The sequence below is a fragment of the Saccostrea echinata genome, unplaced genomic scaffold (genome assembly GCF_033153115.1).
Source record: "Saccostrea echinata isolate AGI-Se365-2 ecotype Australia unplaced genomic scaffold, CSIRO_AGI_Sech_v1 ptg000056l, whole genome shotgun sequence".
NCBI lineage: Eukaryota > Metazoa > Mollusca > Bivalvia > Ostreida > Ostreidae > Saccostrea > Saccostrea echinata.
In genome coordinates, this window is record NW_026889805.1 from 10,221,976 (window position 1) to 10,246,516 (window position 24,541).

The 24,541-nt window shown below is 32.4% G+C and overlaps 1 protein-coding gene and 1 pseudogene across 1 annotated transcript; both read right to left on the bottom strand.

The window, feature by feature from the left end:
• Nucleotides 1-4,135: 4,135 nt before the first annotated feature.
• On the bottom strand, nt 4,136-5,158 carry LOC133173609 (uncharacterized). Its single transcript, XM_061308586.1, has one exon. It carries the CDS (start codon nt 5,156-5,158, stop codon nt 4,136-4,138), a length of 1,023 nt encoding a protein of 340 aa, XP_061164570.1.
• A 6,451-nt stretch (nt 5,159-11,609) lies between these two features.
• On the bottom strand, nt 11,610-24,099 carry LOC133173613 (myeloperoxidase-like; annotated as a pseudogene).
• Between the last annotated feature and the right edge of the window lie 442 nt (nt 24,100-24,541).

Below are 24,541 nucleotides of genomic sequence, written 5' to 3' on the forward strand. Positions count from 1 at the left end.
ACCCAACTGTTCAATATTACAGCTATAGTTATACTAATTAGAATTTCTTATATTAACAAATCAAATCAAACATTGCCCATTTACTATACATATTAGTTTTACAATGAAAGTTACTTTCACAATATTTTTCGATTTTTCTATAATACTTAAAAATGTTAATTGCTTCTTTAAATTTAGGTATTGTACATTGAGATCTTGAGTGATACAAGTACTTTTTTCCTAACAAGATAAGAAAATTTTCTAAACAACTTCCATCAATGTTACCAAGCATCACCTTTTGTTTTGAAATTACATAATCATTTTCAATAGCACGATACCAATTTTCAAAATCTCTCCAAAACCTGGTTACATGTATACAGTCATAAAAAAGATGAATCAATGTTTCTGGATCTGTTTTACAGAAAGAACAAACATTATTTTCAGCAATTTTTATCTTGTGAAGAAAAGAATTTGTGGCTAGGAAGCCAATAAGAATTTTATATTGAAAGTAAATTATTTTGGTGTCCTTTGTGCATATGGATGCATTCTGAAGGGAAAAATTCCAGTGTTTTTCTGTGATAGGTTCATTTAAATAAATCTCCCATTTTAATTTTTTGGGCTCTGGTGCCACAAATTTCTTATCTTTTATAACTTTATACAGAAATTTCATACTTGTCACAGACATCATTTTTTGTATAACACATTTCTCTGGTTCTACAAATTGATTACCTCTATCTCTCATATAAACAATTATTTCCCTTTTGACTCTTGATGGTACTCTTGATATAATATTAAAATAGTTTAAAAAATTATTAGTACCAACCATATTCTTGACATCATTAAAACACTTAAATTTTCCATTATCTGTCAATAAGTCTTTCAGTACTCTAAAACCTTTTTCCACCCAAGAGGTGTAGAAACTCCATTTATTTACATCAACAAAATTTCTGATATCAGAATATAAATAATCTAAAACACTCACAGGATTTTTTTTAACAATTATAAGAGCTTTGATAACATCTTTCCAAAAATCATTACCAATGTAATTCAACAACTCTGAAAGTTTTTCTTTGGTTAAATAAAATACAAAATTAATATCTTTTTGATTTAAAATACAGCATAATAATTGCTGCCATGCTCCACTGTTGTCTGTAAGGACTCTCTTTATCCATTTAAGCTTTATATATGATATGAAGGAGGATAAATGAATCATATTTAGTCCACCTTCTTCAATTTTACCTATTAAGGTATTCCTTTTCACTTTTTCCACCTTGTATGCCCAAATAAATTGAAATAAAATTTTATTGATCTCATTAAGAAGTTCTTTTGGTGGATTTGGTAAAGCTGAGAATAAGTGTATAAATTTTGGAATAACTAGCGTTTTAATGACAGTAATCTTTCCTATGGGAGTTAAATCTCTTTTTGCCCATGATGCAAGTAATTTTTTGATAGAATTTATTTTGGATTGATAATTAGTAGTCACAATATTTTCTAAGTTTTCTGTAAATATTATTCCTAAAAGCTTAAAGGTGTCACCACCCCAATTAATTTTTAAGTCTTTGCATAGAGTTTGTTTTGATCCAGCCTTGCTTCCTAACCATATTGCTTGAGATTTTGAAATATTAAGTTTCAAACCAGATGCATTTCCAAATTGTTCAATTAATTTCATCGATTCTCTCAGTGATTTTTCACTTCCATCTAATGTTAAAAAAGAGTCATCTGCATACTGTCCTAGCTTGTTTTCTTTCCCATTAATGGATATGCCTTTGATATTTTCATTTTTCTTCAATGAGATTGCTAGTAGTTCTACTGTAATGATAAAAATATATGGTGCTAATGGGTCTCCCTGTCTACATCCACGTTCAAGATTAAAAAAGGAGGATAAGTTTCCATTATTTATCACACAGCTTGTGCTGGATGAGTAAAAAGTATTAAACCATTCTAATGACTCCCCAAAATTAAAGGACTTTAATGCTTTAACAATAAAATCCCATTCTAATGAATCAAAAGCTTTTTCAAAATCTAATAAAAGGAGCAAACCAAACTGTTTTTTATCTTTAAGGTAATCTATTAAATCATATAAAAACCTGGTATTTTCACCTATAAAACGTCCTTTTATAAAACCTTTTTGGGTATCACTTATAATACTGGTCAACACATTCTTAATGCGATTCGCTATGGTACTAGAACCAATTTTGTAATCTACATTTAATAATGAAATAGGTCTCCAATTTTTCATGTATCTTCTATCCTTTTCCTCTTTAGGAATGCATGTAATTACCCCCTGAGATTGGAACTGTGAAAGTTTTCCAGTTAAAAACCCTTCATTTAAAGAATTCATAACAAAGATACCTATATCATTCCAGAAAAATTTGTAAAATTCCACTGTAAACCCGTCTGACCCTGGTGATTTTTTGTTTTTCATATTTTTTAGTGTCTTTGTGCATTCTTGAAGTTTCAGAGAACCTTCACAATTGTCTCTTTCTTCATCAGATAATTTGACGTTATGTTGTAAAAAGATATTTTCAGACAAAAATGTTTCATTATTTTTATTTTTTTTACTTTTATATAAATTTGAGAAAAAAGACCTTTGTTCATCCAGAATGTCAGACTGATCTGAAATATGTTTACCATCTGAGTTTATTAATTCAGATATTGTTTTATTTAAGAAATTTCTTCTTTCTAATTTACAGAAATAGTCAGAATTTTTTTCCCCCATTTCATACCAGGTAGCTTTTGAGCGTAACATTAAACCCTCTATATAATTTGACCTAGAATTTTGTAAAGTTTGCTTTTTTTCTTCAAGTGTCAAAATATCTTCTGCTTTTCCTGAAGTATTTACTTTTCCTTCCAAATCTAAAATTTCCTTTTCTAGTTTTTTCCTTTCTAATTTTTGTTTTTTTGATCTTATAGATGAATATTCTATTGTTAAGGATCTGATTTTCATTTTCAAAACTTCCCAGAAAAATTGATTACTTATACTAAATTGAATACTCTCCCTTTGCTCAATATCTCCTGATACCCTATAACCCTCAATTGTTTCCAAAATACATTGCTTTACTTTTTCTATATACTCATTTTCATGTAATAATTGACAGTTAAATTTCCAGTAACCTCTCCCTCTAGTACTGTCACTTGTTTTGAATTTTAATACAATTGCTGAGTGGTCAGTTCTATATCCTGGAATTATTTTGGTATCTAATACTTTACTAAAAATGCAATCAGATACAAGAAAATAATCGATTCTACTTTGAATAACTGGGTTTGAACTTCTCCATGTGTACTGTCTTACTTCCTCATTCCAGATTCTCCATGGGTCATGAATTTCAAGTTCATTTTTTATATTCTTTATTACTTCATTTGCCTTTGGATTATTAAGATTCTTAACATTGAAAGTGTCAAGTTCTTTATTTTGAACAACATTCCAATCCCCACACATAAGGATAGACATGTTTTCTAATTTTGTAATTTCTTCTTTTATGTTTTGGAAAAATTCTGGACTATCATTATTTGGACCATACAAATTTAATAAAGTAAATCTAAATTTATTTGCTGAAATATCCATTATAATATATCTACCCAAAGAGTCATGTTTAACTGAATGGATATCTAATTCAAAGTTATTCTTGAAAAGTATTGCAACTCCGGCTGAGCTGCTTGTATAACTACTGAAAAAAGATTTGTAGCCCCACTCTGATTCCCATAACCTTGAAGTCTCATGAGTACTGTGTGTTTTTTGAAAACAGATAATAGAGATATTTTTATTTCTGACCCAGTTAAACACATCTCTACGTTTTTGACTGTTAGAAGAAAAACCTCTTACATTCATACTCAATATACCTAACATTTCTTTGTTGCTCATTTTAGTTTTATCAAATGTCATGAATGAATTTCAGCATTCTTTTTAAACATAACTTATAAGGTATAAAAGGTGCACTAGAACTCAAAAACAACTTTACATACATACACACTCCACACACACTTACATTCACAAAAGTCAACCATACATTTGGCATACCTCGCCTTGAAGTCATAGTCCCACCTGTACCGGCTCCTCCTGCTAATTTGGCTTAATGTAGACAATTTAACATTTGATTGTTTTCATTTTTTTTTTTTTTTTTTTTTTTTTTTTTTTGAATTCTAGGTTATTGTTTTTTTAAGCTCTTAATATTTGGTCAATATTATCCATGACATCAATTCGGTGTCTGTGTCCACTCCTATCCAGAACAAAAATGTGACCATTGAAGTACCAGGCACTATCCACGAGATGCTGTTTATTCTCCGCTTTTAAGGTTCTTAAGAGCTGTGCATTCATGCTGGTGATGTGGTCTAACATGATGAAGTCATCTTTGAGCGTTTCGCGTTTTGTAATCACAGATTTTCTCGCCTCTGCTGTATTAAACTTCACAATCACAGGACGCGGGTGTTGTTTGTCACTGGATGGTATCCTGTGAATGGCAAGGATTTCCCGCACATCGAGGGTAATGCCTGTTCTCTGAGCCACGATGGTACAAAACTCTTTCAGTTTTTGGCCTTGTCGTTCAGGCCAGTTGAGGATCTTGATATTGTTCTTTTGCGAATACTGCTGGTTAAAATTGGCCATACTGACTGCTGTGTTGGCTAGCTCATTTACTGTCTTCAGCTTGGTCTCCAGTTTACTGATTTGTTTTTTAAGTTTCGAAACATTTTCCATATTGGTATCATTATCCATCATGAGTCCATCTACTTTGTCTGTTAACTGTTTCCTTATTTTAGCGACATCTTCAGTATACTGTTCTTTCTGTGACTTCAATTCCTCTTGGATCTCTGATTTTATATCTTTCAAAATCTCTTCCTTTATACTGACTGTCAACTCCTCCTGTAATTCCTTCTTGAGATCTTCCTTAAAGTCAGCCACTACACTTCTAACAATTTCCCTTATATCATCCTTTGTAACTATCTTTTGTATTGACAGCTGAATTGATGCCAACGCACACTTTATTTCCTCAATTTCTGAAGAATCTTCTTCCCCTGCAGAGGAAATCCTTCTCTGTTTCGAAGCTGGTTTTGAAGATACAATTTGTGATTTTATCTCTGATGGCACTCTTGTAAGAAAAAGAGTTGATTGCTTAAGCAATGGAACAGAAACTTTCTCATTTTTTTGCTCTTCTTTTGTGTCCTTGGCCTGTTGATCAGCCATTGTTACACTATACAATGGTTCAATGAACACTGTCTCTAAACACTGCACACACAAGGGGTTACCTGTTTTTTTTACACTACAACTCCAGGTACATGGAATACATGTGAACACAGCTCAGTGCTTCCATTAACACTTAACACTTAATACAAAATAATAGATTTTCACAAAGTCCACTTTTCCAAATTTTCTTATATAAACAAATCCAGCCTTTTTTATGGATCTATACCACACACTATTAAGTATTTTGTCCACCAAAGAAACACTTTAACACTCTAAAAATCCACTTTTTAACAGAGGAGCAAAAAACACCACCTCACTCTACAAGCATGACCTTGACCTCAAGATATATAAACTTTGAAACTTGAATTAAACTGCAAAATTGATCATCTTTTAAAACGTAAAATAAGTGCTGAATAGTTCAAACTGTTAATTTCTGTAAGAATGACCTCCTCCTTACTGACAGGAAATTTTTCCTCTAGCGTTGACAATATTCCACCCTTTGGGTGGGATAAAAAATGAATTTCAAGCAAAAGTTTACAGTGTGTGGCAATTTTTAAAACGACCGTGTTTAAAGATAAACATTTTACAAAAGAAAGTTTCATCAATTTTAGAGTTATCTCTCCTACCGGGGGTCACCTCCACCTTAAGTTATTTGCAGTCACTCAGTAAAGTGAATAGACTCGCAAATCCAGAGTAAAAACATTTTGTTGCTAGTAAACTGAAGACAACTGGTAAAGATGATTTCTCTTTTGGAATTCCATCTCATTCTCGTTTGTCATACAATTTAGTTGACAGTCAGCGCTTATCGTCTATAGTCAGTAAAACATCCAAATATGAAACAGGTGTGGCTTTTATTTAGAATTCACTGAGATATATCGAGTCGACATATAAATGGAAGTACATTGATAAAACATCGTCTATATATCCGAATGTCGAGTTGAAGGCTATAGCAAGTGTATGTTTTTTTCTTCTCGTGTAGAAGTTTTCAAATAAATTTTGCTTCATAGGAATAAAAGAAAACAGGTCGGCTAATAAGGGAACAAAATTAGTGCCCATCGGCATTCCAACATTTGTTGGAAGACCTGGTCTCCAAAGACCACACAGATTTTGTCAGTGAGGAACCCCGTCATCCTTTTAATAATTTATCAGGCTCCGTGTCAAGTGTCAATGATACTAAGACGGTTATGCATATACATGTTCATTTTATGCATTAATACATTTGTTTTAAATTTCATGAAAAAAAAAATCCAGATCATTCATGTACTGTTAAACAATGTTCATGAATTAATAAAATTTTTAAATGTTTTCAGAAATAAATTTTCCATGCAAGAATAAAACTTCTTTGCTTTCAATATTTAAAGTCCATATCAGTCTCTTGGAAGGTGTTATACAAGCTTTATTGTTATATTTTTGGACAAACAAGGAAAAAAACAACACCAACAACAACTATCTTCGACCTCCTGCGTTTTGCATTGAAAGCAAACTTTAAATTTTTGGTTTGAGTTAAGTGTATTTTTTTTAATATGAGCAAAAATGCAGAGATTAGATATGTTTTTCCTCTGATCATGGTTATTAAAAGTGGTGAGCAACATGAAGCGTTCCCTTCCAAAGTTGTGTTGAATGTACTGCATGTATTGGTGTCGTATACTAAACGTTCAGCAAAGCAAACTTCTCACATTTTTGGTTGAAAATCCTGAAAAAAATCTGCTCGATGATCGATGAAAACGTTGCACACGATACTAGACGTAACCGTGGTACATCGAATTATACAGAGAAGTTACTCTTTAAGATATTGAATCAATTTTTCATTTATTTTTTATTTTATTTTTGTATTTTTTTCTTCAATTTTTTAGCTCATCTGAGCTGAAAGCTCAAGTGAGCTTTTCTGATCATCTGTTGTCCGTCGTCCGTCCATCTGTCTGTCCGTCCGTCTGTAAACTTTTCACATTTTCAACTTCTTCCCAAGAACCACTGATCCAATTTTGACGAAAGTTGGTACAGAGCATCCTTGGGTGAAGGGGAGTTTAAATTGTTGAAATGAAGGGCCAACCCTCCTTACAAGGGGAGATAATCTTAAAAAGACAAAATAGGGTGGGGTCATTAAAAAATCTTCCTCTCAAGAACCACTGGGCCAGAAAAGCTGAAACTTATGTGGAAGCATCCTTGGGTAGTGTAGATTCTAAATTTAAACTCAAGTACATTAGTAAACTCAAATTATGCTATAAAAGTATTAGAATATTAATAGTTCTCTTATACGATTAATATGGAAATTATTTAGTTTGTATGGATTATATAGTAAATATCAAGGTGGGTACCTAAACTATTACGAACTGTTGCCAAAGGCCACGCTTAACCAGAAAAACAGCTTCTGAATAATTTTATTTGGGTATGACTGTACCTTATTACATTTAGATAATTTTGGTTAAAGATGGTCTTAATATGGGAAATGATAAAAATATATATTCAATTTTCCTTCTCATTTCCGTAGGATTTACTAATCTGTCTAAAATTTATCATTAGAACAGCAATGACTTCGTGGCGCAGTGGTATGATCGCTGGGCTGAAAATCTTACGATTCCGAGGTCGAGACCAGTATTTTCCATTCATGTGCTTTTAAATTTTTCTCTTTTTTGGCGTTTCTATTCTACTTAAAAAAAAAAAATTTTAGAATGAACACAATTTCGAAAAGTTCCAATATACACGTTACACTTTGAAAGTATCTCGGGAAAAGATAGTTCTAAACTATTTTATTAAATTTTACAAATTCATACCTTCTTGATTTATTGTTAAATATTTTCTTAACCTTTTGTCTCGAAATTAGAGTAATGAGCATGTTAATGACTTTTATATGTATTACTTGCACTTAAGAAAATATAATACACGTCCACAAATGATATTAAATATGTTGGCTTTCAATTGAACAAGAATGTCTATAAATAGAAACGGGTGATTTCCTTTAAAATTCTCGAGTCGGCCGTGTCATCGGCAAGGCAGCTATGGTTCTTTACATACTTTGTCACTGGTCATTTGCAAAAAATATTTTGTTAAACACACAAGTACACCGAAGTTGATATTAAAAAGATAGTTGAGTTTCTGACTGACAATATATATGGAGTTTTTGGAGATCAAGTCTTCCAACAATCTGTTGGAATTCTCACGAGTAATTGCGCCCCTTTATTAGCAGACCCATTTTTATATTCATATAAAGCTAAATTCATTCAAAAACATCTACACGAGAAGAAGACAACATTTGTTGTTGCTTTCATCTCGACATTAAGATATATCGAAGGCGTATTATCAACTGACAATAGTTGCTTTCATTCAGATGTCGAATATATGTATCACAGTGAACTTGAAATAAAGGAAACAACAGAGTCTGGCACGTCTGTTTCATATTTGGATATTTTACTAGAGAAAGATGTTATTGGTAACGCAACAACAATACTTTATGATAAACATGATGCCTTCAACTTTTCTATCGTCAACTTCCCTTATTTATATAGCAATATACCCTTATCACCTGCAAATGGAGTTGATGTCTCCAAGTTGGTTCGATACGCAAGAGCATTCTCTACGTATGAACAATTTCTAAAACGAGGCAAGCTATTGACAAACAAGTTGATGAAGCAAGGATATCAACAGTCTCGTTTGAAGTCAATTTCGCAACTTCTGTTGTCGATAGAATGACATTGTCAGCAAAACAATCTATCAGTAAGTCGAATACTGACTGACGATTTCATACTAATTGTTAAGTCATTATTTACACATTGAATTGTCGACGGACTTTCCTGTTTGCTCGATCATGACAAGAAGCACACGGCGGGTGTGACCGGTCGACATGGGATACCTACTCCCCCATGACACCTGATCCTACCTCTGATGTTTTTAGAGGTCGATCCGTGTTTGCTCTGCTCCCAATTTTTATTGTTTCGATGGACTTTTGAGCTTGATTATTGTTCATTATCTCCATATTTCACAGTAATTTTGAAATATTCCTTTCTTAGATTTTCGGAAATTGTAGTTACTCTGTAGCCTTTGGAGATTTCAAAAAATCCATTCGTTTATATTCGTCGAATCTCAATAAAGGGGGTCAAAGCTTTACACTGGAAAAACATTTTCTATGATCATTATCTAAAGATCATGTATTTTAAATATGGAAATACACTGTATATACATATTTTCCTATGACGACACTTGAAAATAAAAAATTAAAAACATGAACAGGTGACTATTTTGATAACTTGTAAAATCTTATGTGTTTTTTCTACAATAAAACTCTAAATCAAGATAAAGTCAGTTCTCCATGATTCTTGGACCAGTGTAAAGACGAATAAAGACCCCTTAGAAAATGATTTTTTTGTAGGTGACAGTTTTCTACATGTGAAACTTATAAGAAAATGATCTATTGTGTTCTCAGCACACAATAAAAATTTCACAATAGATACTTAACAGTGGCTATTGGTTAAAACTGTTATCTTAATATTTCTTTATCATCTGTTTCATATTTGGATATTTTACTGATTATAGACGTTTATGCCCGACTAACAACTAAACTACAAATGTATCCATGGCAAACGGAATGACTTTTGAATCGTCTATTCCATCGGCAACTTACAAGTATTTATCTAGTTATATTCCACTATCGCCTGCACGTGGTGTTTATGTCTCCCAACTTATTAAGAACACCAGAGCATGCCCTAAGTACGATCAACTTTAAAACAGAGACAGGATACTGTCAAATAAATGATGTTACAGGGTTTCCAACTGTCTCATTTGAAATCAGCATATTGAAAATTCCTGAGTCACTTGTAGCAAATACATTTTTTTAATTTGTAAGGTTATATATTTTGTAATTTTAGAAAATTGTTTACTCTAACAAATTTGCCAAAATCTCCAAATACTTGTTTCAAAATTTATAAATACCGAACATAAATTTATATAAGGCAATTGTACTGTGCCATTGAAGCCCAGAAAAAAAAATATATAGTTATTCGAATATATATATATATATATATATATATATATATATATATATATATATATATATATATATATATATATATATATATATATATATATATATATATATATATATATATATTCTGACAAATAAGATATTAGTTCTGACAAGTTTGTTCTTCGCTCAGACGAACAATATATCTGTGTGGACAAATAAGTTCTTCCTTCGGACGAATTAAATACACTTGAAAATTATTTTAATATTTTTGTTCGGAATTATTCAAACATTCTCATTGTACTCTCACACTAGTACTCTGATGTTGATATCAAAAAGAGCTTGAGTTTCTGATTGACAATATCTATGTGGTTTTTGGAAACCAGGTTTTCCAACAATCTGTTGGAATTCCCATGAGTACCAAATGCGCCCTGTTGTAAGCAAACCTATTTTTGTATTCATATGAAGCAGAATTTATTCAAAATCTCACACATTAGAATAAGAAATCTCTTCCTGTGGCCCCCAACTCGACATAGATATAGCAACGACGTATTATCAATTAACAATAGTCATTTCCATTTATATGTCGACACCATATATTCCAGTGAGCTTGAAATAAAAGATACCACAGAGTCGGACACATCTGTTTCATATGTGGATATTTTACTAGAAAAAGACGTTAATGGTAATCTAACAGCCAAGCTTTATGATAAACATGATGACTTTCACTTTTTAATCGTCAACTTCCCTTACTTATGCAGCGATATACCCTTACCACCTGCATATGGGGTGTATATCTCTCAGTTGATTCGATACGCAAGAGCTCTACGTATGAACTATTTCTAAAACGAGGTAAGTTATTGACAATCAAGTTGATGAAACAAGAATATCAACAGTCTCGTTTAAAGTCATCATTTCGTAAGTTCTATGGTCGATACAATGACCTTGTCAGCAAATACAATCTATCAAGTCATATGCTGACTGACGTTTTTCATACTAATTGTTAGGCCATTATTTACACACTGAATTGTCGACGGATTTTCCCGTTATTTCCCGATCATGACAAGGAGCACACGGCGGGTGTGACCTGTCGGCAGGGGATGCTCACTCCTCCATGGCACCTGATCCCACCTCTGATGTTTTTGGAGGTCCGTGTTTGCTCTACTGCCGACTTGTATTGTTTTAATGTACTTTGAGCTGGAATACTGTTCGTTATCTCCATATTTCATCTCGCTGACTTTTCCTTTATTCTGTTATATGAGTCAACAATTTTTGAAGATGATTTACCATTTCTCTGCTTTTTAAAAACAAATATTTTTCAAATTCATTTTCTCTGTAAATTTATACTTGTCATACATTGCATGGGGTCTTAACTTATCATCCAAAAAACAAAATTTTACCACTTGTATGAGGAATTATCACTCGTTGTCATTTTACGCACAGTTTTTTGCAAGCTAGTCTTATGAAAAAAAATCTTATTCCTTTATTTATAACAAATTAAAAACAATTGGGAAGGTGATTTATAGTATTAACTGTTATAGTCCTTGCAAGCGAAATACCCTGAGACAAATTTCTCCATGGTGACCAGATCGGATGTGTTAGGTTGTTACATTTCACTCTTGGGTTTCTGGGGGAAAAAACAAGAGTCAATGCAAGAATACTATTCCTTTCCACTTAACAGATAAGCACACTTAAACAATCTAGAAAATTCAATAAGTACTGTTATTTCTTGTATATTAGAATCCACGTTTTGTGCGTATGTTATGAGATGACTTTGGTATCACTAGTATTTTACTGTAATGAACAGAAAAATATATTGTTTACTGACTTTACTCACGTATTACTCATTACGAGAAATGCATGACGGGTAATTTCATCCACCTCAATAGTTTTACAAATGATGGACGACAGTGTGACCTTTTTTATTTCCGTCAGCTGATCTAAAATGTTGGAGAGAGATAATCAAGAAATATAAAAAGATGCGTTAGATAGAGTTTATATCATAGTGTTTTTAAATCTGATAGGTCAAGTCTTTAATACTGTCAGATATTGGGACGTTAATATTATTAAAACTGTTCCTGTTTTCAGTTAAAACAGATGTTAGCATTACTAGTACTCAGTAGTTAGGTATGAAGAGGGTGGATTAAATTCACTGAATAAAATACTTATCTGAATATGATAGCAATAAAGAATTTAAATGACGTCGTACTTCTTGGTTATATGAATATATATCAAGAAAATTTATGTCCTGCTTTAAGATATTTTGAATGACATATTTTCCAATCTAAAGCCCAAAAAAGCATTTTTATACATAATTGCGGAAATTAATGTTTCAAGTCTTCATAAGACGACTAGAAGCCATCTTTATTATACACAGAACAACTGCATCTCTCGGGATTTCATTTTAACTAACCTTCACTAAACCCTGTATAGCCATCGTTCTCGTACCAGAACCTGTCTCCTTTCTTGTACAGAATGAACTGCTTTGCTATCAGACAAGCAAATGTCGGCCCCACCACTCCACCTTTCACGTGCTTCTCAGTCATAGCACCGGCAAAGAGGTCTACATTTTCTAAATTCCTGATATTCAAATACTGAATGAAATTATCAAAATTTTAGAAGACTGTAATTATGTAAATAAAATTTAATCTTAAATTAGATTTTGATTGATAATTTTTATGATACGATTTTTCTTTCTTTCTTTTGTTTTCTTTAAGAAATTTAAGCAAAAAGTTCTTAAGGTGAATAAGTTCAGTAAAGTACAGGAACTTTTGTGATATTTTCAGAAACATGACATGTGATAATTTTGTACTTTTTATTTATTTTGTCATGTTTAAAAAGAAGAGCCTAAAAGAAAACTATAATATAACACTATTACGAAAAACTTGTTTTAACTTATTAAAATCATAGAGTTAAGGCGTAAAAATTATTAAATGCTAAGAAACGGTTAAAAGACTCAGAAAAAGAAAATTTCGTCAAGGGGCAAAAATGTGAATAGGATATGAACACACTTGTATAATCTCATTGGTCAAGCTAGTACGTTAAGCAACAGGATTTTACAATAAAAATGTCCTTATTTGTTTAAAACAATTTTTAAAGTTAGACCATCAATTTTTAATTGATGTACTTTGTTAGCAAAAACAAACCTTTAAATGTTTTGAAGTTTGAGTTCGTCAGCAGTATTGTGATCTGAGAATGTTTTGTGATTCAATCCACAGAATTTCCTCCATTTCCAGTATGGTGGTATCCCATGATCCCTTCCACGCTGCAAATTGATGGCGGGAAGATCCAAACTCCTACCGGCCGAGTCCATGAAAAGCTTGTCTCTAACGCCACTCTCGAATACTCTTGAAAAACCCAGAAATTTTTATAGGCATGGAGAGATAAATTTAGATTAGCAATATTTTCTGTGACTATTCTCTTACCCGTCTGTTTTTGCAGTACCCTCTGCAAGCTGCCATCTTAAAACACCGTCACTTCCTTTTCCTTCCTTTTCGACACACATATGTGGGTGATGATAGGTGTCTTCAATATTCTTGCTCACAACTCGAGAGTACGTTTTACTAAACTGCTTTTGATGGTTTGTAACCTGAGAATGACCGAAACGGAAGGCCGCAACACCAAAACTATTTCTAGTAGATGCATCAACCTTCTCGTCATAAACCGTGTCATGGCCATTGGATTTAGGGAGGAGTTTATATTGCTCCATAATGTCATGCCCTAAGACTAGCGGCAGATACTCACTGTAAACCACATGTTGTGTGATAGCACTCACTATAGCACGAGTTTCTTGATAAAGTATTTCGTCACTCCACAAAGGATTGATATCAGCCAATTGCTTTGCAATGTAATTGTGATATCTAACAAACAGAAGGTGCATAGATTAAAGATTAGGTACAACATTTACCCGAACATCTCCTAAAATGAAATGTGCAATATTACAGGTAAATCATATAATACAATCAACACGTACATTTCTCCTATGTTTACTATAACACACCATTAGTTTTTTTTTACCTGCATTTGGACAATATTCATGTGTAGTATCATCATAAACACATTTGCTTGTGCCACCATCTGGCAAGCCGGCGTTCTTCTGACGCATTGTACCTAAAACAATATTTATCAGTATAATCCAGAATATATTACTAGAGTATCCAGAAATATTACACGAGATTGTTTTTTTACTCTCATTAAAAAGAAAAACTGTGTATATGTATTCAGTATTATATGATAGGGTTGAAGACAAGCAATGTAGTTCTCAGAAGTCAGAAACTTGGGTAAACGCAATGGATTCTTGGAGGTAAAAAGTGTAGCTCTAGTTAAGGTTATAGACCGAAAACTGTTCATTCTGTGAGAAAGAAGAACTGTTAGCTGGTTAGAGGGCCGCTTGGGCCGATATACACGGTAAGACTTGCCTTATGAGACAAAACTTCTAAAATTTCTGTAAGCCGAAAGGCCATTGTGTACACACAATAAGGCTTATAAGATTATAACCAACATTACCATAAATTCCACGTGTTTTTATAATTGAGTTCTCAAAATGGAAAGAAAAAGAAACTTAAAACAGATTCTTTCCTCTCCCACCCCAAAACTAACGACTTTCTCTACTACCTCGAATTCTCCAATGTACCCAAGCGTACGTTTGAAAGGTGTGTTCCCATTTTGCACACATTTGATAATTAGGTATAGAACAATATATGTGAAATATGTTTTGATAGCAATTATAGTCTGATCTCCATCTGAGATTTACCTGGAATTACTAGTAACTGTATTTTACCAGTGCATTATAATATTTAAAAGAATAAATTTTGATAATTTAACTTGTCCAACCCAACTGAAGATGAAGTTGATAATTTAGATAAATATTCTGCTCACCCTGTTATTTCATAAAGATAAAATGAATTAGTAGATGAATTCAATCCCATTTAAAAAAAAACTTTTCCAGTTAGTACCATATGAATATAATTATAGTTTTGATAAGTATTTATGATATTTTTTATGTTTTGAAATAGTTTTTTTCTAAGTATGAAATTACAGAAAAAAATCAAAATATCAAATGCAGAATTAATCATTTTTTCTTCCTATTCTTTCTATAGATTCTCTTTCTCAAAATTCACAACTATGATACAGACTACAGTGAAATATATGGAGATAACGAACAGTATTCAAGCTCAAAAGTCCATTAAACATTACAAAATAGGTGCAGAGCAAACACGGACCTCCAAAACATTAGAGGTGGGATCAGGTGCCATGGAGGAGTGAGCATCCCCTGCCGACCGGTCACACCCGCCGTGTGCTCCTTGTCATGATCGGGAAATAACGGAAAAATCCGTCGACAATTCAGTGTGTAAATAATGGCCTAACAATTAGTATGAAAAACGTCAGTCAGCATTTGACTTAATGATAAATTGTATTTGCTGACAAGGTCATTGTATCGACCATAGAACTTACGAAATGATGACATTAAACGAGACTGCTGATATTCTTGATTCATCAACTTGTTTGTCAATAATTTACCTCGTTTTAGAAATTGTACATACGTAGAGCATGCTCTTGCGTATCGAATCAACTGAGAGATATAAACCCGGTATGCAGGTGATAAAAGTGTATTGCTGCATAAGTAAGGGAAGTTGACGATTGAAAAGTTAAAGTCATCACGTTTATCATAAAGCTTGGTTGTTAGATTACCGTTAATGTCTTTTTCAAGTAAAACATCCAAATATGAAACAGATGTGTCAGACTCTGTGGTATCTTTTATCTCAAGCTCACCGGGATATATCGTATCGACATAAGAATGGAAATAACCATTGTTAATTGACAATACGTCGTCGATATATTTAAATGTTGAGTTGAAGGACACAACAAGTGTTTTCTTCTTATCACGTATAAGATTTTGGACAAATTCTGCTTCATATGAATACAAAAAAAGGTCTGCTAATAACGGGGCGAAATTGGTACCCATGGGAATTCCAATAGATTGTTGGAAGACCTAGTCTCCAAAAGCCACATAGATATTGTCAATCAGAAACTCAGGCATCTTTTTAATGTCAGCTTCAGAGTACTTGTGTGTACAATCAGAATGTTTTTTAACAAAATAATTTTGCAAATGACCAATGACAAGGTAAGTAAATTTACAGTTCCATTTTTATTGAAAAAGCAGCTGTCAATGATATCAAAAAGCCTGGATTTTAATTTATCGTGGGTAATGGTTGTGTATAAAGTTGAAAAGTCGTAAGTTTTTAAGCTGTTGATTTTGGTAAAATCTTGTGATTTCAAATTTTCCAAAAGTTCCTTGGAATTTTTAAGTATCCACATCTGATTTACACCACTTCTCGAATATATTGTTGCACAGTACTCTTGAAGTTTTCCCTTCATTACTGTTAATATCTTAGTGATGAGTAAAGAAAAAGGCTTGGTTGAACATTTACTGGAAACCGCTATACATCTTTATTTGTAGGCATTTTTATGAAGTTTCGGAATCCAATTTAGATATGGTAATTCAAATTCAGCAATTTTTCTGACATTTTGAACCTTTTGTCCCGACAAATCAAGATGCAGAAAATAACGTGAACGTAGAAAGTTTTCCATAATTGAATCAAGGCTTGTTGAAGAAAACACAGCAAACATCTAAATGGATGATGACTGGCAGAGAGTACGTAAAACCCTACCCAACGTTGATGCTGTCATGCTTAAGGATATCATGCTGATGATTGATAAAGAAATCAGTAAAACAATAATCTTTCTTTATCGCTGAATTCAGAAACAAAGTTGGCAAAGACAGTGTACCAAACATCCGTGCGTTCCTATAAAAGTACAAACGATGTTTTCTGGAAGAAAGTGAGCAAAGTAATTTAGGGGGAGAAAGAAGGAGCGACGGATTTTTGACGGGAGGGGGGGGGGCAATGGCAATAAGCATGATAGGTGATGTCCTCTAGATTGTGGTTGGTACAAATAAGGTTCAAATAGAATTAAAAAAATATTTCATTCAAATTTGAGTTCTGAGACGAATGCAGCTTTCTGTTCTAGCTTTTGTGACTTTGAACATACAGTTCATCATATACTAGCATTGGAACAAATAAAAAATTCTCTTTGTGTATATGTGACATGGAATATAGATTACATATAGAATGCATTATTTTGTAAAACGTGTTAAAACGATTGATTAAAGAAATATTTATTTGTGTCTGTGTTGTATTTGTTTCAATTCAATAAATTATCTGAAGCTGCCCAATAAGTTTTTAATACACTCCCTTATTATTCATAATGGACATATTTCATAACTCAATGGACGACTATCTTGAGCCTTTCAAGAACTAGAAAGTATTAAAAGAACAAATGGTGATGGCATACTAATGTGTTGATATGAAAAGAGGAAAAATTGAAAGAGGAAAACTTACCATTCTGAAAAGTTCTAAGCCTATTTGCTTTATTTATATCAGAACCGTATACATTTGATGCATCAATATAGGAAGTGACGTCATTGATCTGCTCTCGACAACCTACAAGATTACTGAATGAACTCATCTGTACACATGGTAAGCATTTTTTTTAAAAAGCTTAATCATTCATTTCTTATAGATAGATAAAAAATGTTTAGATTAAAAAAAATCCAATTAGTAATACTTTAAAAAATGTTTGATGTAAAAAAAAAAAAGAAGCAGTATTTGATTTCAAATATTTAAACATAGGAACAATTGAAATTACTATGAAAAGGTTTTTTTTTTCTTAATACCAAGCAAGTGCTTTGTATGATATGATTAACATATTTTCCCCAGCTTGATTTAAAAACTAACAGAAGTATGTCTCTCCTCATCTTCAGGTACGATAGATGGACTACGGTGCATATAAGCAAAATATATATGTTTCTTTTTTTTAGCTAAACTCGACGAAGTCGGGGGGGGGGGGGGGGCTTTATCTATACCATCGACATCAGTGTCCAAGGTTCAAGTTTTGGAGAAAATGTTTTTCAAAAAAAAAAAGTGAAGATAACGAACAATTATCGATCTCAAAAATCTTTTAAATAATATTTGTAAACAGGGTACAAAACAGGGACCCCTGGAAATTTCAGAGATGAGATCAGGTGTCTTGGAAGAGTAAGCATCCCCTGTTGACCGGCCACACCCATCATGAGCCCTATGTATTAATCAGGTAGACGAAATGATTCTTAATCATATTAAGTAAAACTACTAGCCTAACGACTTGCATGAAACATGTCAGTCAAAATATGACCCAATTGCAAACAATGTCGTTATAACGACGTAGAAGTTTCGAAATGTTGACTTTAAACGAGGTTGTTAAAATCCGGTAATAACAGCATATTTGTCAGTAGCTTGTCTCGATTTAAAATTTGATCGTACTCAGAGCATGCTCTTGCATATCGAATAAGTTGTGAATCATAAACATCATATGCAGGTGATAGTGGAATATTACTACATGAAAAAGGAAAAGTTGACAATGGAAAAGTGAAGTTATCTCGTTTGTCATATATCGTCTACAGTAAGTAAAATATCCAATTATAAAACACAAGTGGCAGAATCTATCATGTCTTTCATTTAGATTTCACTTGGATGTATCTTGTCAATATATTAATTAGGGATGGCAATCGATTACAGAATTGCTAATTGGTTAACCGCAAGACGTTCCGACCGATTAACCGGTTAATCGTATCAAAATGCACGTTTTCTTGACAATTGCTTTTCAAGTAGCCCTGTCCATATACACAAATAGACCCAAATAAGACGATAGAAGTTAAAACATTCCAGTTGTCTTGATTCTGGATCAGAAACCTAGGGGTACATATATTTTATATTCAAATTTCAGTAGACAAGAAAAAAATGAGAAAACCATGAAAAAAGGCTAAGAAATCTTTGAGAATTTTCCAGAGCAGATGTCACAAGAGTTCTTACATTGTAAGTACGTGTGAACCCTATAGCCCTTAATTAACAATGATTGTTTAATAATTACATGTAAATTGGATTGAAAAATGAAAACGACAAACACACCAATTCACAGTGCTCAATGATTCAACTATTATCATTAAAGAATTACAGGACAGACGGGGTAACGACATGGTGTTTTCACAGTAATTAACACTACATATACTGACCAATTACGCAAAGGTCTCAATCAGGAGATTCATAATTACATGTACGTCCAAATTACATCCTTAAAGGACTTATCGCATGATTTTCAAAAATCTTAATTTTATGAAAAATATTATCTACAACCTTGTTTATTAAAATTCTGAATACAATAAACGTTTTTAAAAGCATATTTTAAGATATATTGAGAATTGAAATTCAAATACGGCAATATGCATATTTCAGTCGGATTTCGGCGAAATACTGCTCTGACGTCATAGGCGACAATTCAGTGATAGAGAGATGAGAAGTTGCACATTATTTTCGAAGTTATCAACGACAAATGCAGCTTAATTATGAAAAATGCTGAAAAAATTAATTCCTAACGTAATTTTCAATTACTATAGAAACATTAACTAGTTCTAAGGTATGACTTTTGAGATATTTTCGTTTTTTATTCCAAACATTTAGAATCTGTAGGTCTGATTACGGCAATGTTTCGTGATCGGAAAATTATTTTTCAAGACCGCCATCCTTTACAAAACATATGAAAGCATACTTGCATAAATTAATATTATGCTAAAAACGAAGAATAACAAATTTATGTAATATTAAATTTGTGAATCAAATAAGTTAATACATGTGATAAAATGACAAATCAAATTGTATTGTGATGGCGAGTTTCTTCGTCTTCGCCGCGTCTCCCTCGCTATCGTCGCTGCTATTTTTACAATGTTAACGGATTTTTCAGATTATTTCTTGCTGACAATTCTAAAATATAAGGTTGGATATTAAATTTCATATCGATGAAATCAGTGATTTGGTCTTCCATAACGCAGAAAATTCAGGTTGTATCGCGTATATTTTAGTAAGATCTAAAACATCCAAGCTGATCAGCCATTGTCGCCTTTGACGTCACAGGGTCACGTGATCGCTATCTAATTAAGTTAGATTTTTAATTCAGGGGTTTTCATTTGAGTCAATAATTGGTTAATTACCGCGGTTTATCCGCAGTAAAAACACAAAATTTATAAACTGTGGTCATAAGGAACGTTTTACGCTTTTAATTTCAAATAATTTAGAAACATGCGATAAGTCCTTTAAATCCTTGATGATCATCCTTTGTGCAGACAATTGCTTTTTTTGAATAATTTTTTTAAAAATGTGTTCATATTAACAAATATTTTATTTTTTCCGATTAACCGATTACAGATTTTCTAATCGATTACTATCGTTCCGACCGAGTAATCGGTTAACCGGTTGCAAATTGCCATCCCTAATATTAATTAAAGTAACTATTGTTATTAGACAATATCTCTTCGATCTATCAAGGTGAAGTCCACAGCAAGAGTTTTTTTTTTTTTTTTTTTGTTCTCATGTAGATTTTTTTTGGAATAAATTCTTCATAGTAATGTAAAAAACAGGTCGGCTAATGAGGAGCACAATAAGTGCTTATAACAATTCCAACAAATTGATGGAAGACCTGATCTCCAGACTGCATAGATGTTGTCAATGAGGAACTCTTTTAAAATATCAAACCTTACACTACTTGTGTGTAGAACCAGAATGAATTTAACGACGTAATTTCATAGATGACCAATCACAAAATATGAAAATTTCCGATTTCCATTATTATAGAAGAAGCAGTTCTCTATATATCAAAAAGCCTAGTCTTTCCATTTGAATGGCCAGATTAATGTTTTGGAGCAGGCTTTTTTTTTAGTTTTGGAGCAGGTCTCATTCTCGAGTAACTATATGCCCTATGGTGATTAAACTTGCAAGGATGATGCATTTAGGGATGCACTCTACCATTCTTTCTTCGGATGCCGGATCTCACGAACATCTTTTTCGGATAAGTGAACAGGTAAATGTTTCTTGAACAGGTCCATTCCTAAGTAGCTTTATGCCTTATGGTATTCAAATTTGCATGTATGATGCCTCTAGTAATGCACACTACCAGCTTGCTTCAAAAGCTGGATCTGACCTCCTTTTTAAGGTGAGTGATCAGGTGAATGTTTTTGAAGCAGTTTTATTCACAAGTAACCTTTTAACAGAATTGTGATCAAATTTCTGTAATGATGCATCTAGGGATAAACACTTCTAGAATACATCTATTTCGTACAGCTGAGCGTTGTAGTCTTTGATTATCTACGTTTGTAAATCATTTTAATATTTACAGAGAAAATATATTTCTCTATTGCAGTTTTGTACGTACACTTGTGTTCACGTTGTTGGAAAAGTGAAGCCGATCGTGTCAGAGGCATACAGTCTTCCTTAAAGAATGGATCCCCTAGAGGAATAGTGATGGGTATACAAAGGTCGCTATCTCTGTCTTCTCCACAGCAGGCAAACGTTCCTGAAAAATAAAACTTATACACTATTGATTTAACCAATGGTTGATATGAGAGAGAGAGAGGGGGGAGGAAGAGCTATCTCTAATAAGGTGTATCAATAAGAGAGAGAGAAAGAGAGCTCTAATTAGGTGTGTCAATGAGAGAGAGAGAGCGAGAGCTCTAATTAGGTGTGTCAATGAGAGAGAGAAGAGGAAGGGAGGGAGGACTACCTCTGATGAGGGGTGTCAGTATGAGGTCGTGATCAAGAAACTGGCCAAAGGACATATGAAGAACGTTAAGCTTTTTATCCATATCGGTTGTTGAATTTCTGTTTTGGAATAGCAGGTTGCTGATTTCACGAGAACTAGGTAGTGGCATCTTCCTGTATCCTTTTTGTCGAGGCTAGTTACAATCTTTCAAATGAATTAAATAATTGAAGCAACAGTTAAAGATTTCATGGAACATTAGAAAATTTATGTGAACTACTGATTGTTTTACACATAAAACCGAAGTTTACCACTGTCATATTCCGATGGGAGAAATCGCCTTTGCGCTGTGTAGCTTCTTCCCCAGTCTGGATGATTTAAATTATTACAAGATCCGTCCGCAGACATGTATTTGTATTCAGAATTACATGACAATGCCGGTGGCGACGCATCGCAGATTTCCCTCCCCTGTTCCTCTGTGAAAATTAATTAAAATATATAGCTTTTTTTCATTTGATTAAAAAACAGAATTAGCTTACAAGTGTATTTAGTGTAACGCATGTCTCTCTGTCAATATGTTTATTTACAACCAATAACCAGTAACCAATAGATTTTTTGCCTCCTCATTCGAATGAAAAATAACAGAAGTGTAATTAAAGAGTTACTTTTTAACGTCTTTTAATTTTTTTCTTTTTTTTTTTTTGGAATGGACTGCATTAATTTTTTTTTAAAATAGTGGATGTTATAATAATAATTCTATTATTAGTATATAAGTAATACATTTATATTTACTACCAACTAGACCACTGCATATACCTATATACATATACCTTTCATAATCTACAGTAACTGATTTAAATTCCAAAAGATAATGGTTATGTTTAAAAGAAACTAGACATTGTATTCAAACTCACCCTTTTCGTCCTCTGCTTTAAGATGAAATAAGACTTGAAATTCTGCCAAAAATGAGGATTGAAAAATTAAACCAACAATATTTGCAAAGATGATGATATGCAAGTAGTGGATCAATGAATGGGTAATAAATGCGGTTGAAGAGAGCAAGATATTGTGTGATATAATACAAAGGTTTACCATTTCCAAGCCATTTTAGTCAGATAGGATACATGTAACTTGAAAGAAACAAGTATAGCACTTTTTTTTTTTACAAAGTTTACGGAAATTTACATAAATTTAGACAGTTAATTTCTACCATTGCTTTCTTAGCACACAAGGGAGTTGATGTAATTTCCAAAGATTTTTTTTTTATTTTGAACAACGACGTGTGCTAAATTACGTTATTGACGGTAAGCAACGGAAAATCACGAACAATGATGTATCCTTTTCCAAAGTGGAAGTAATTTTTGCAATGCTAAAATTCTGCAGAATTTTAATTTACCACCCAGTCGAAACACTACTTAACTCGATTAGGAAGAATTTAAGTTTGGGGTGAAAAATTATTTTTTGATTGAACCAGGATAGGCCAGAATATGGACGGTGTCCCTCCTTTCTGAGAATTTTTAAGAGACAAGATAACTCATCAAAAATACATGAATTTTTAGCATATCATATCTGTATTTCGATATCTGATATAACTTTCTGTTTCTGTGAAGTTTGAGAAATCGCCCTCTATAGAATATAAATTATTTGTTAAAAACCTAATAGGAACAATCTCTAAAACTTATCAAAAACGGGAAATAATAATAATAAGTAATAAAGTAAATTTATTGAAGGTTTATTTTCATGTAATTTTCCCAAACTTTTCAAGAAATGCAATATTTAGAAATTAATCCTAAGTCCAGTGTTTCAAATTCTTTGGGAGAAGCTTATAGTTAACCGACCACAGGAACCGTCATTTTAATTAATTTTTATGTCTGAAGTTCGAATCAACGGGTTAGAGAACGTTTGGATGAGATACTTAACTATTCACACCACAAAAATATATATCAAAGCATGAAGTTCAGTAGAATAAATCTAGAACACAACTGACATAACACATACGTCCTAAAATGTTTATGTTGCTTCAAACTCTGTCTTTGAAATTAAGTTTTTCATTTTATTCCTTAGTGAACAATCTTATTTATTTCAATGTAGTTGTAGTGTTCCTCAAACTAGAACACCACTGACATAAACCATATTAAAATGTTTATTTTGCCTTGAAATTAAGTTTTTCAATTTTTTTTCTTGATGACCACAATTTTTTTTTTTAATTTCAATGTAATGTTCCTCAAACGCTCCTTTTCTTAAATATAATAATAGGTTAAAATCTACAGTGAATTAATTACCTTGGATGCCAAGGATGGCAACAATAAGTAGGAAGATCCGGAACATATTTTCAATTTGTTTCTCCATGTCAGTTTTATCATATTTATACAACACATTCCAATTAATCAATGGATAAATGGCGGTCCCGTACGGCAGCCCTATCCGGATAATTCAATAAAATATAACCAAAATATGATATCACAAAAATCCGGATAATGTTCTAAAATACACTCAAAATGATCAACCACAATAATCTGGAAAATTCAATAAAATAAACCATAAAATCCAAATAATTGAATGAAATATACCCCCAAAATCCGGATAATTCAATTAAAAAAATACCAAAATATGTAATCGCAAAAAAAAAAAAAAAAAAAAAAAAAAAAAAAAAAACACCCCCCCCCAAAAAAAACCCCTGATAATTCATTAAAATGTACCCAAAATTCCGGATAATTTAATACATTATACCAAAAATATGTAATCACAAAAAACGGATAATTTTTTAAAATGTACCTAAAATATTTAATCACAAAATTCCGGATATT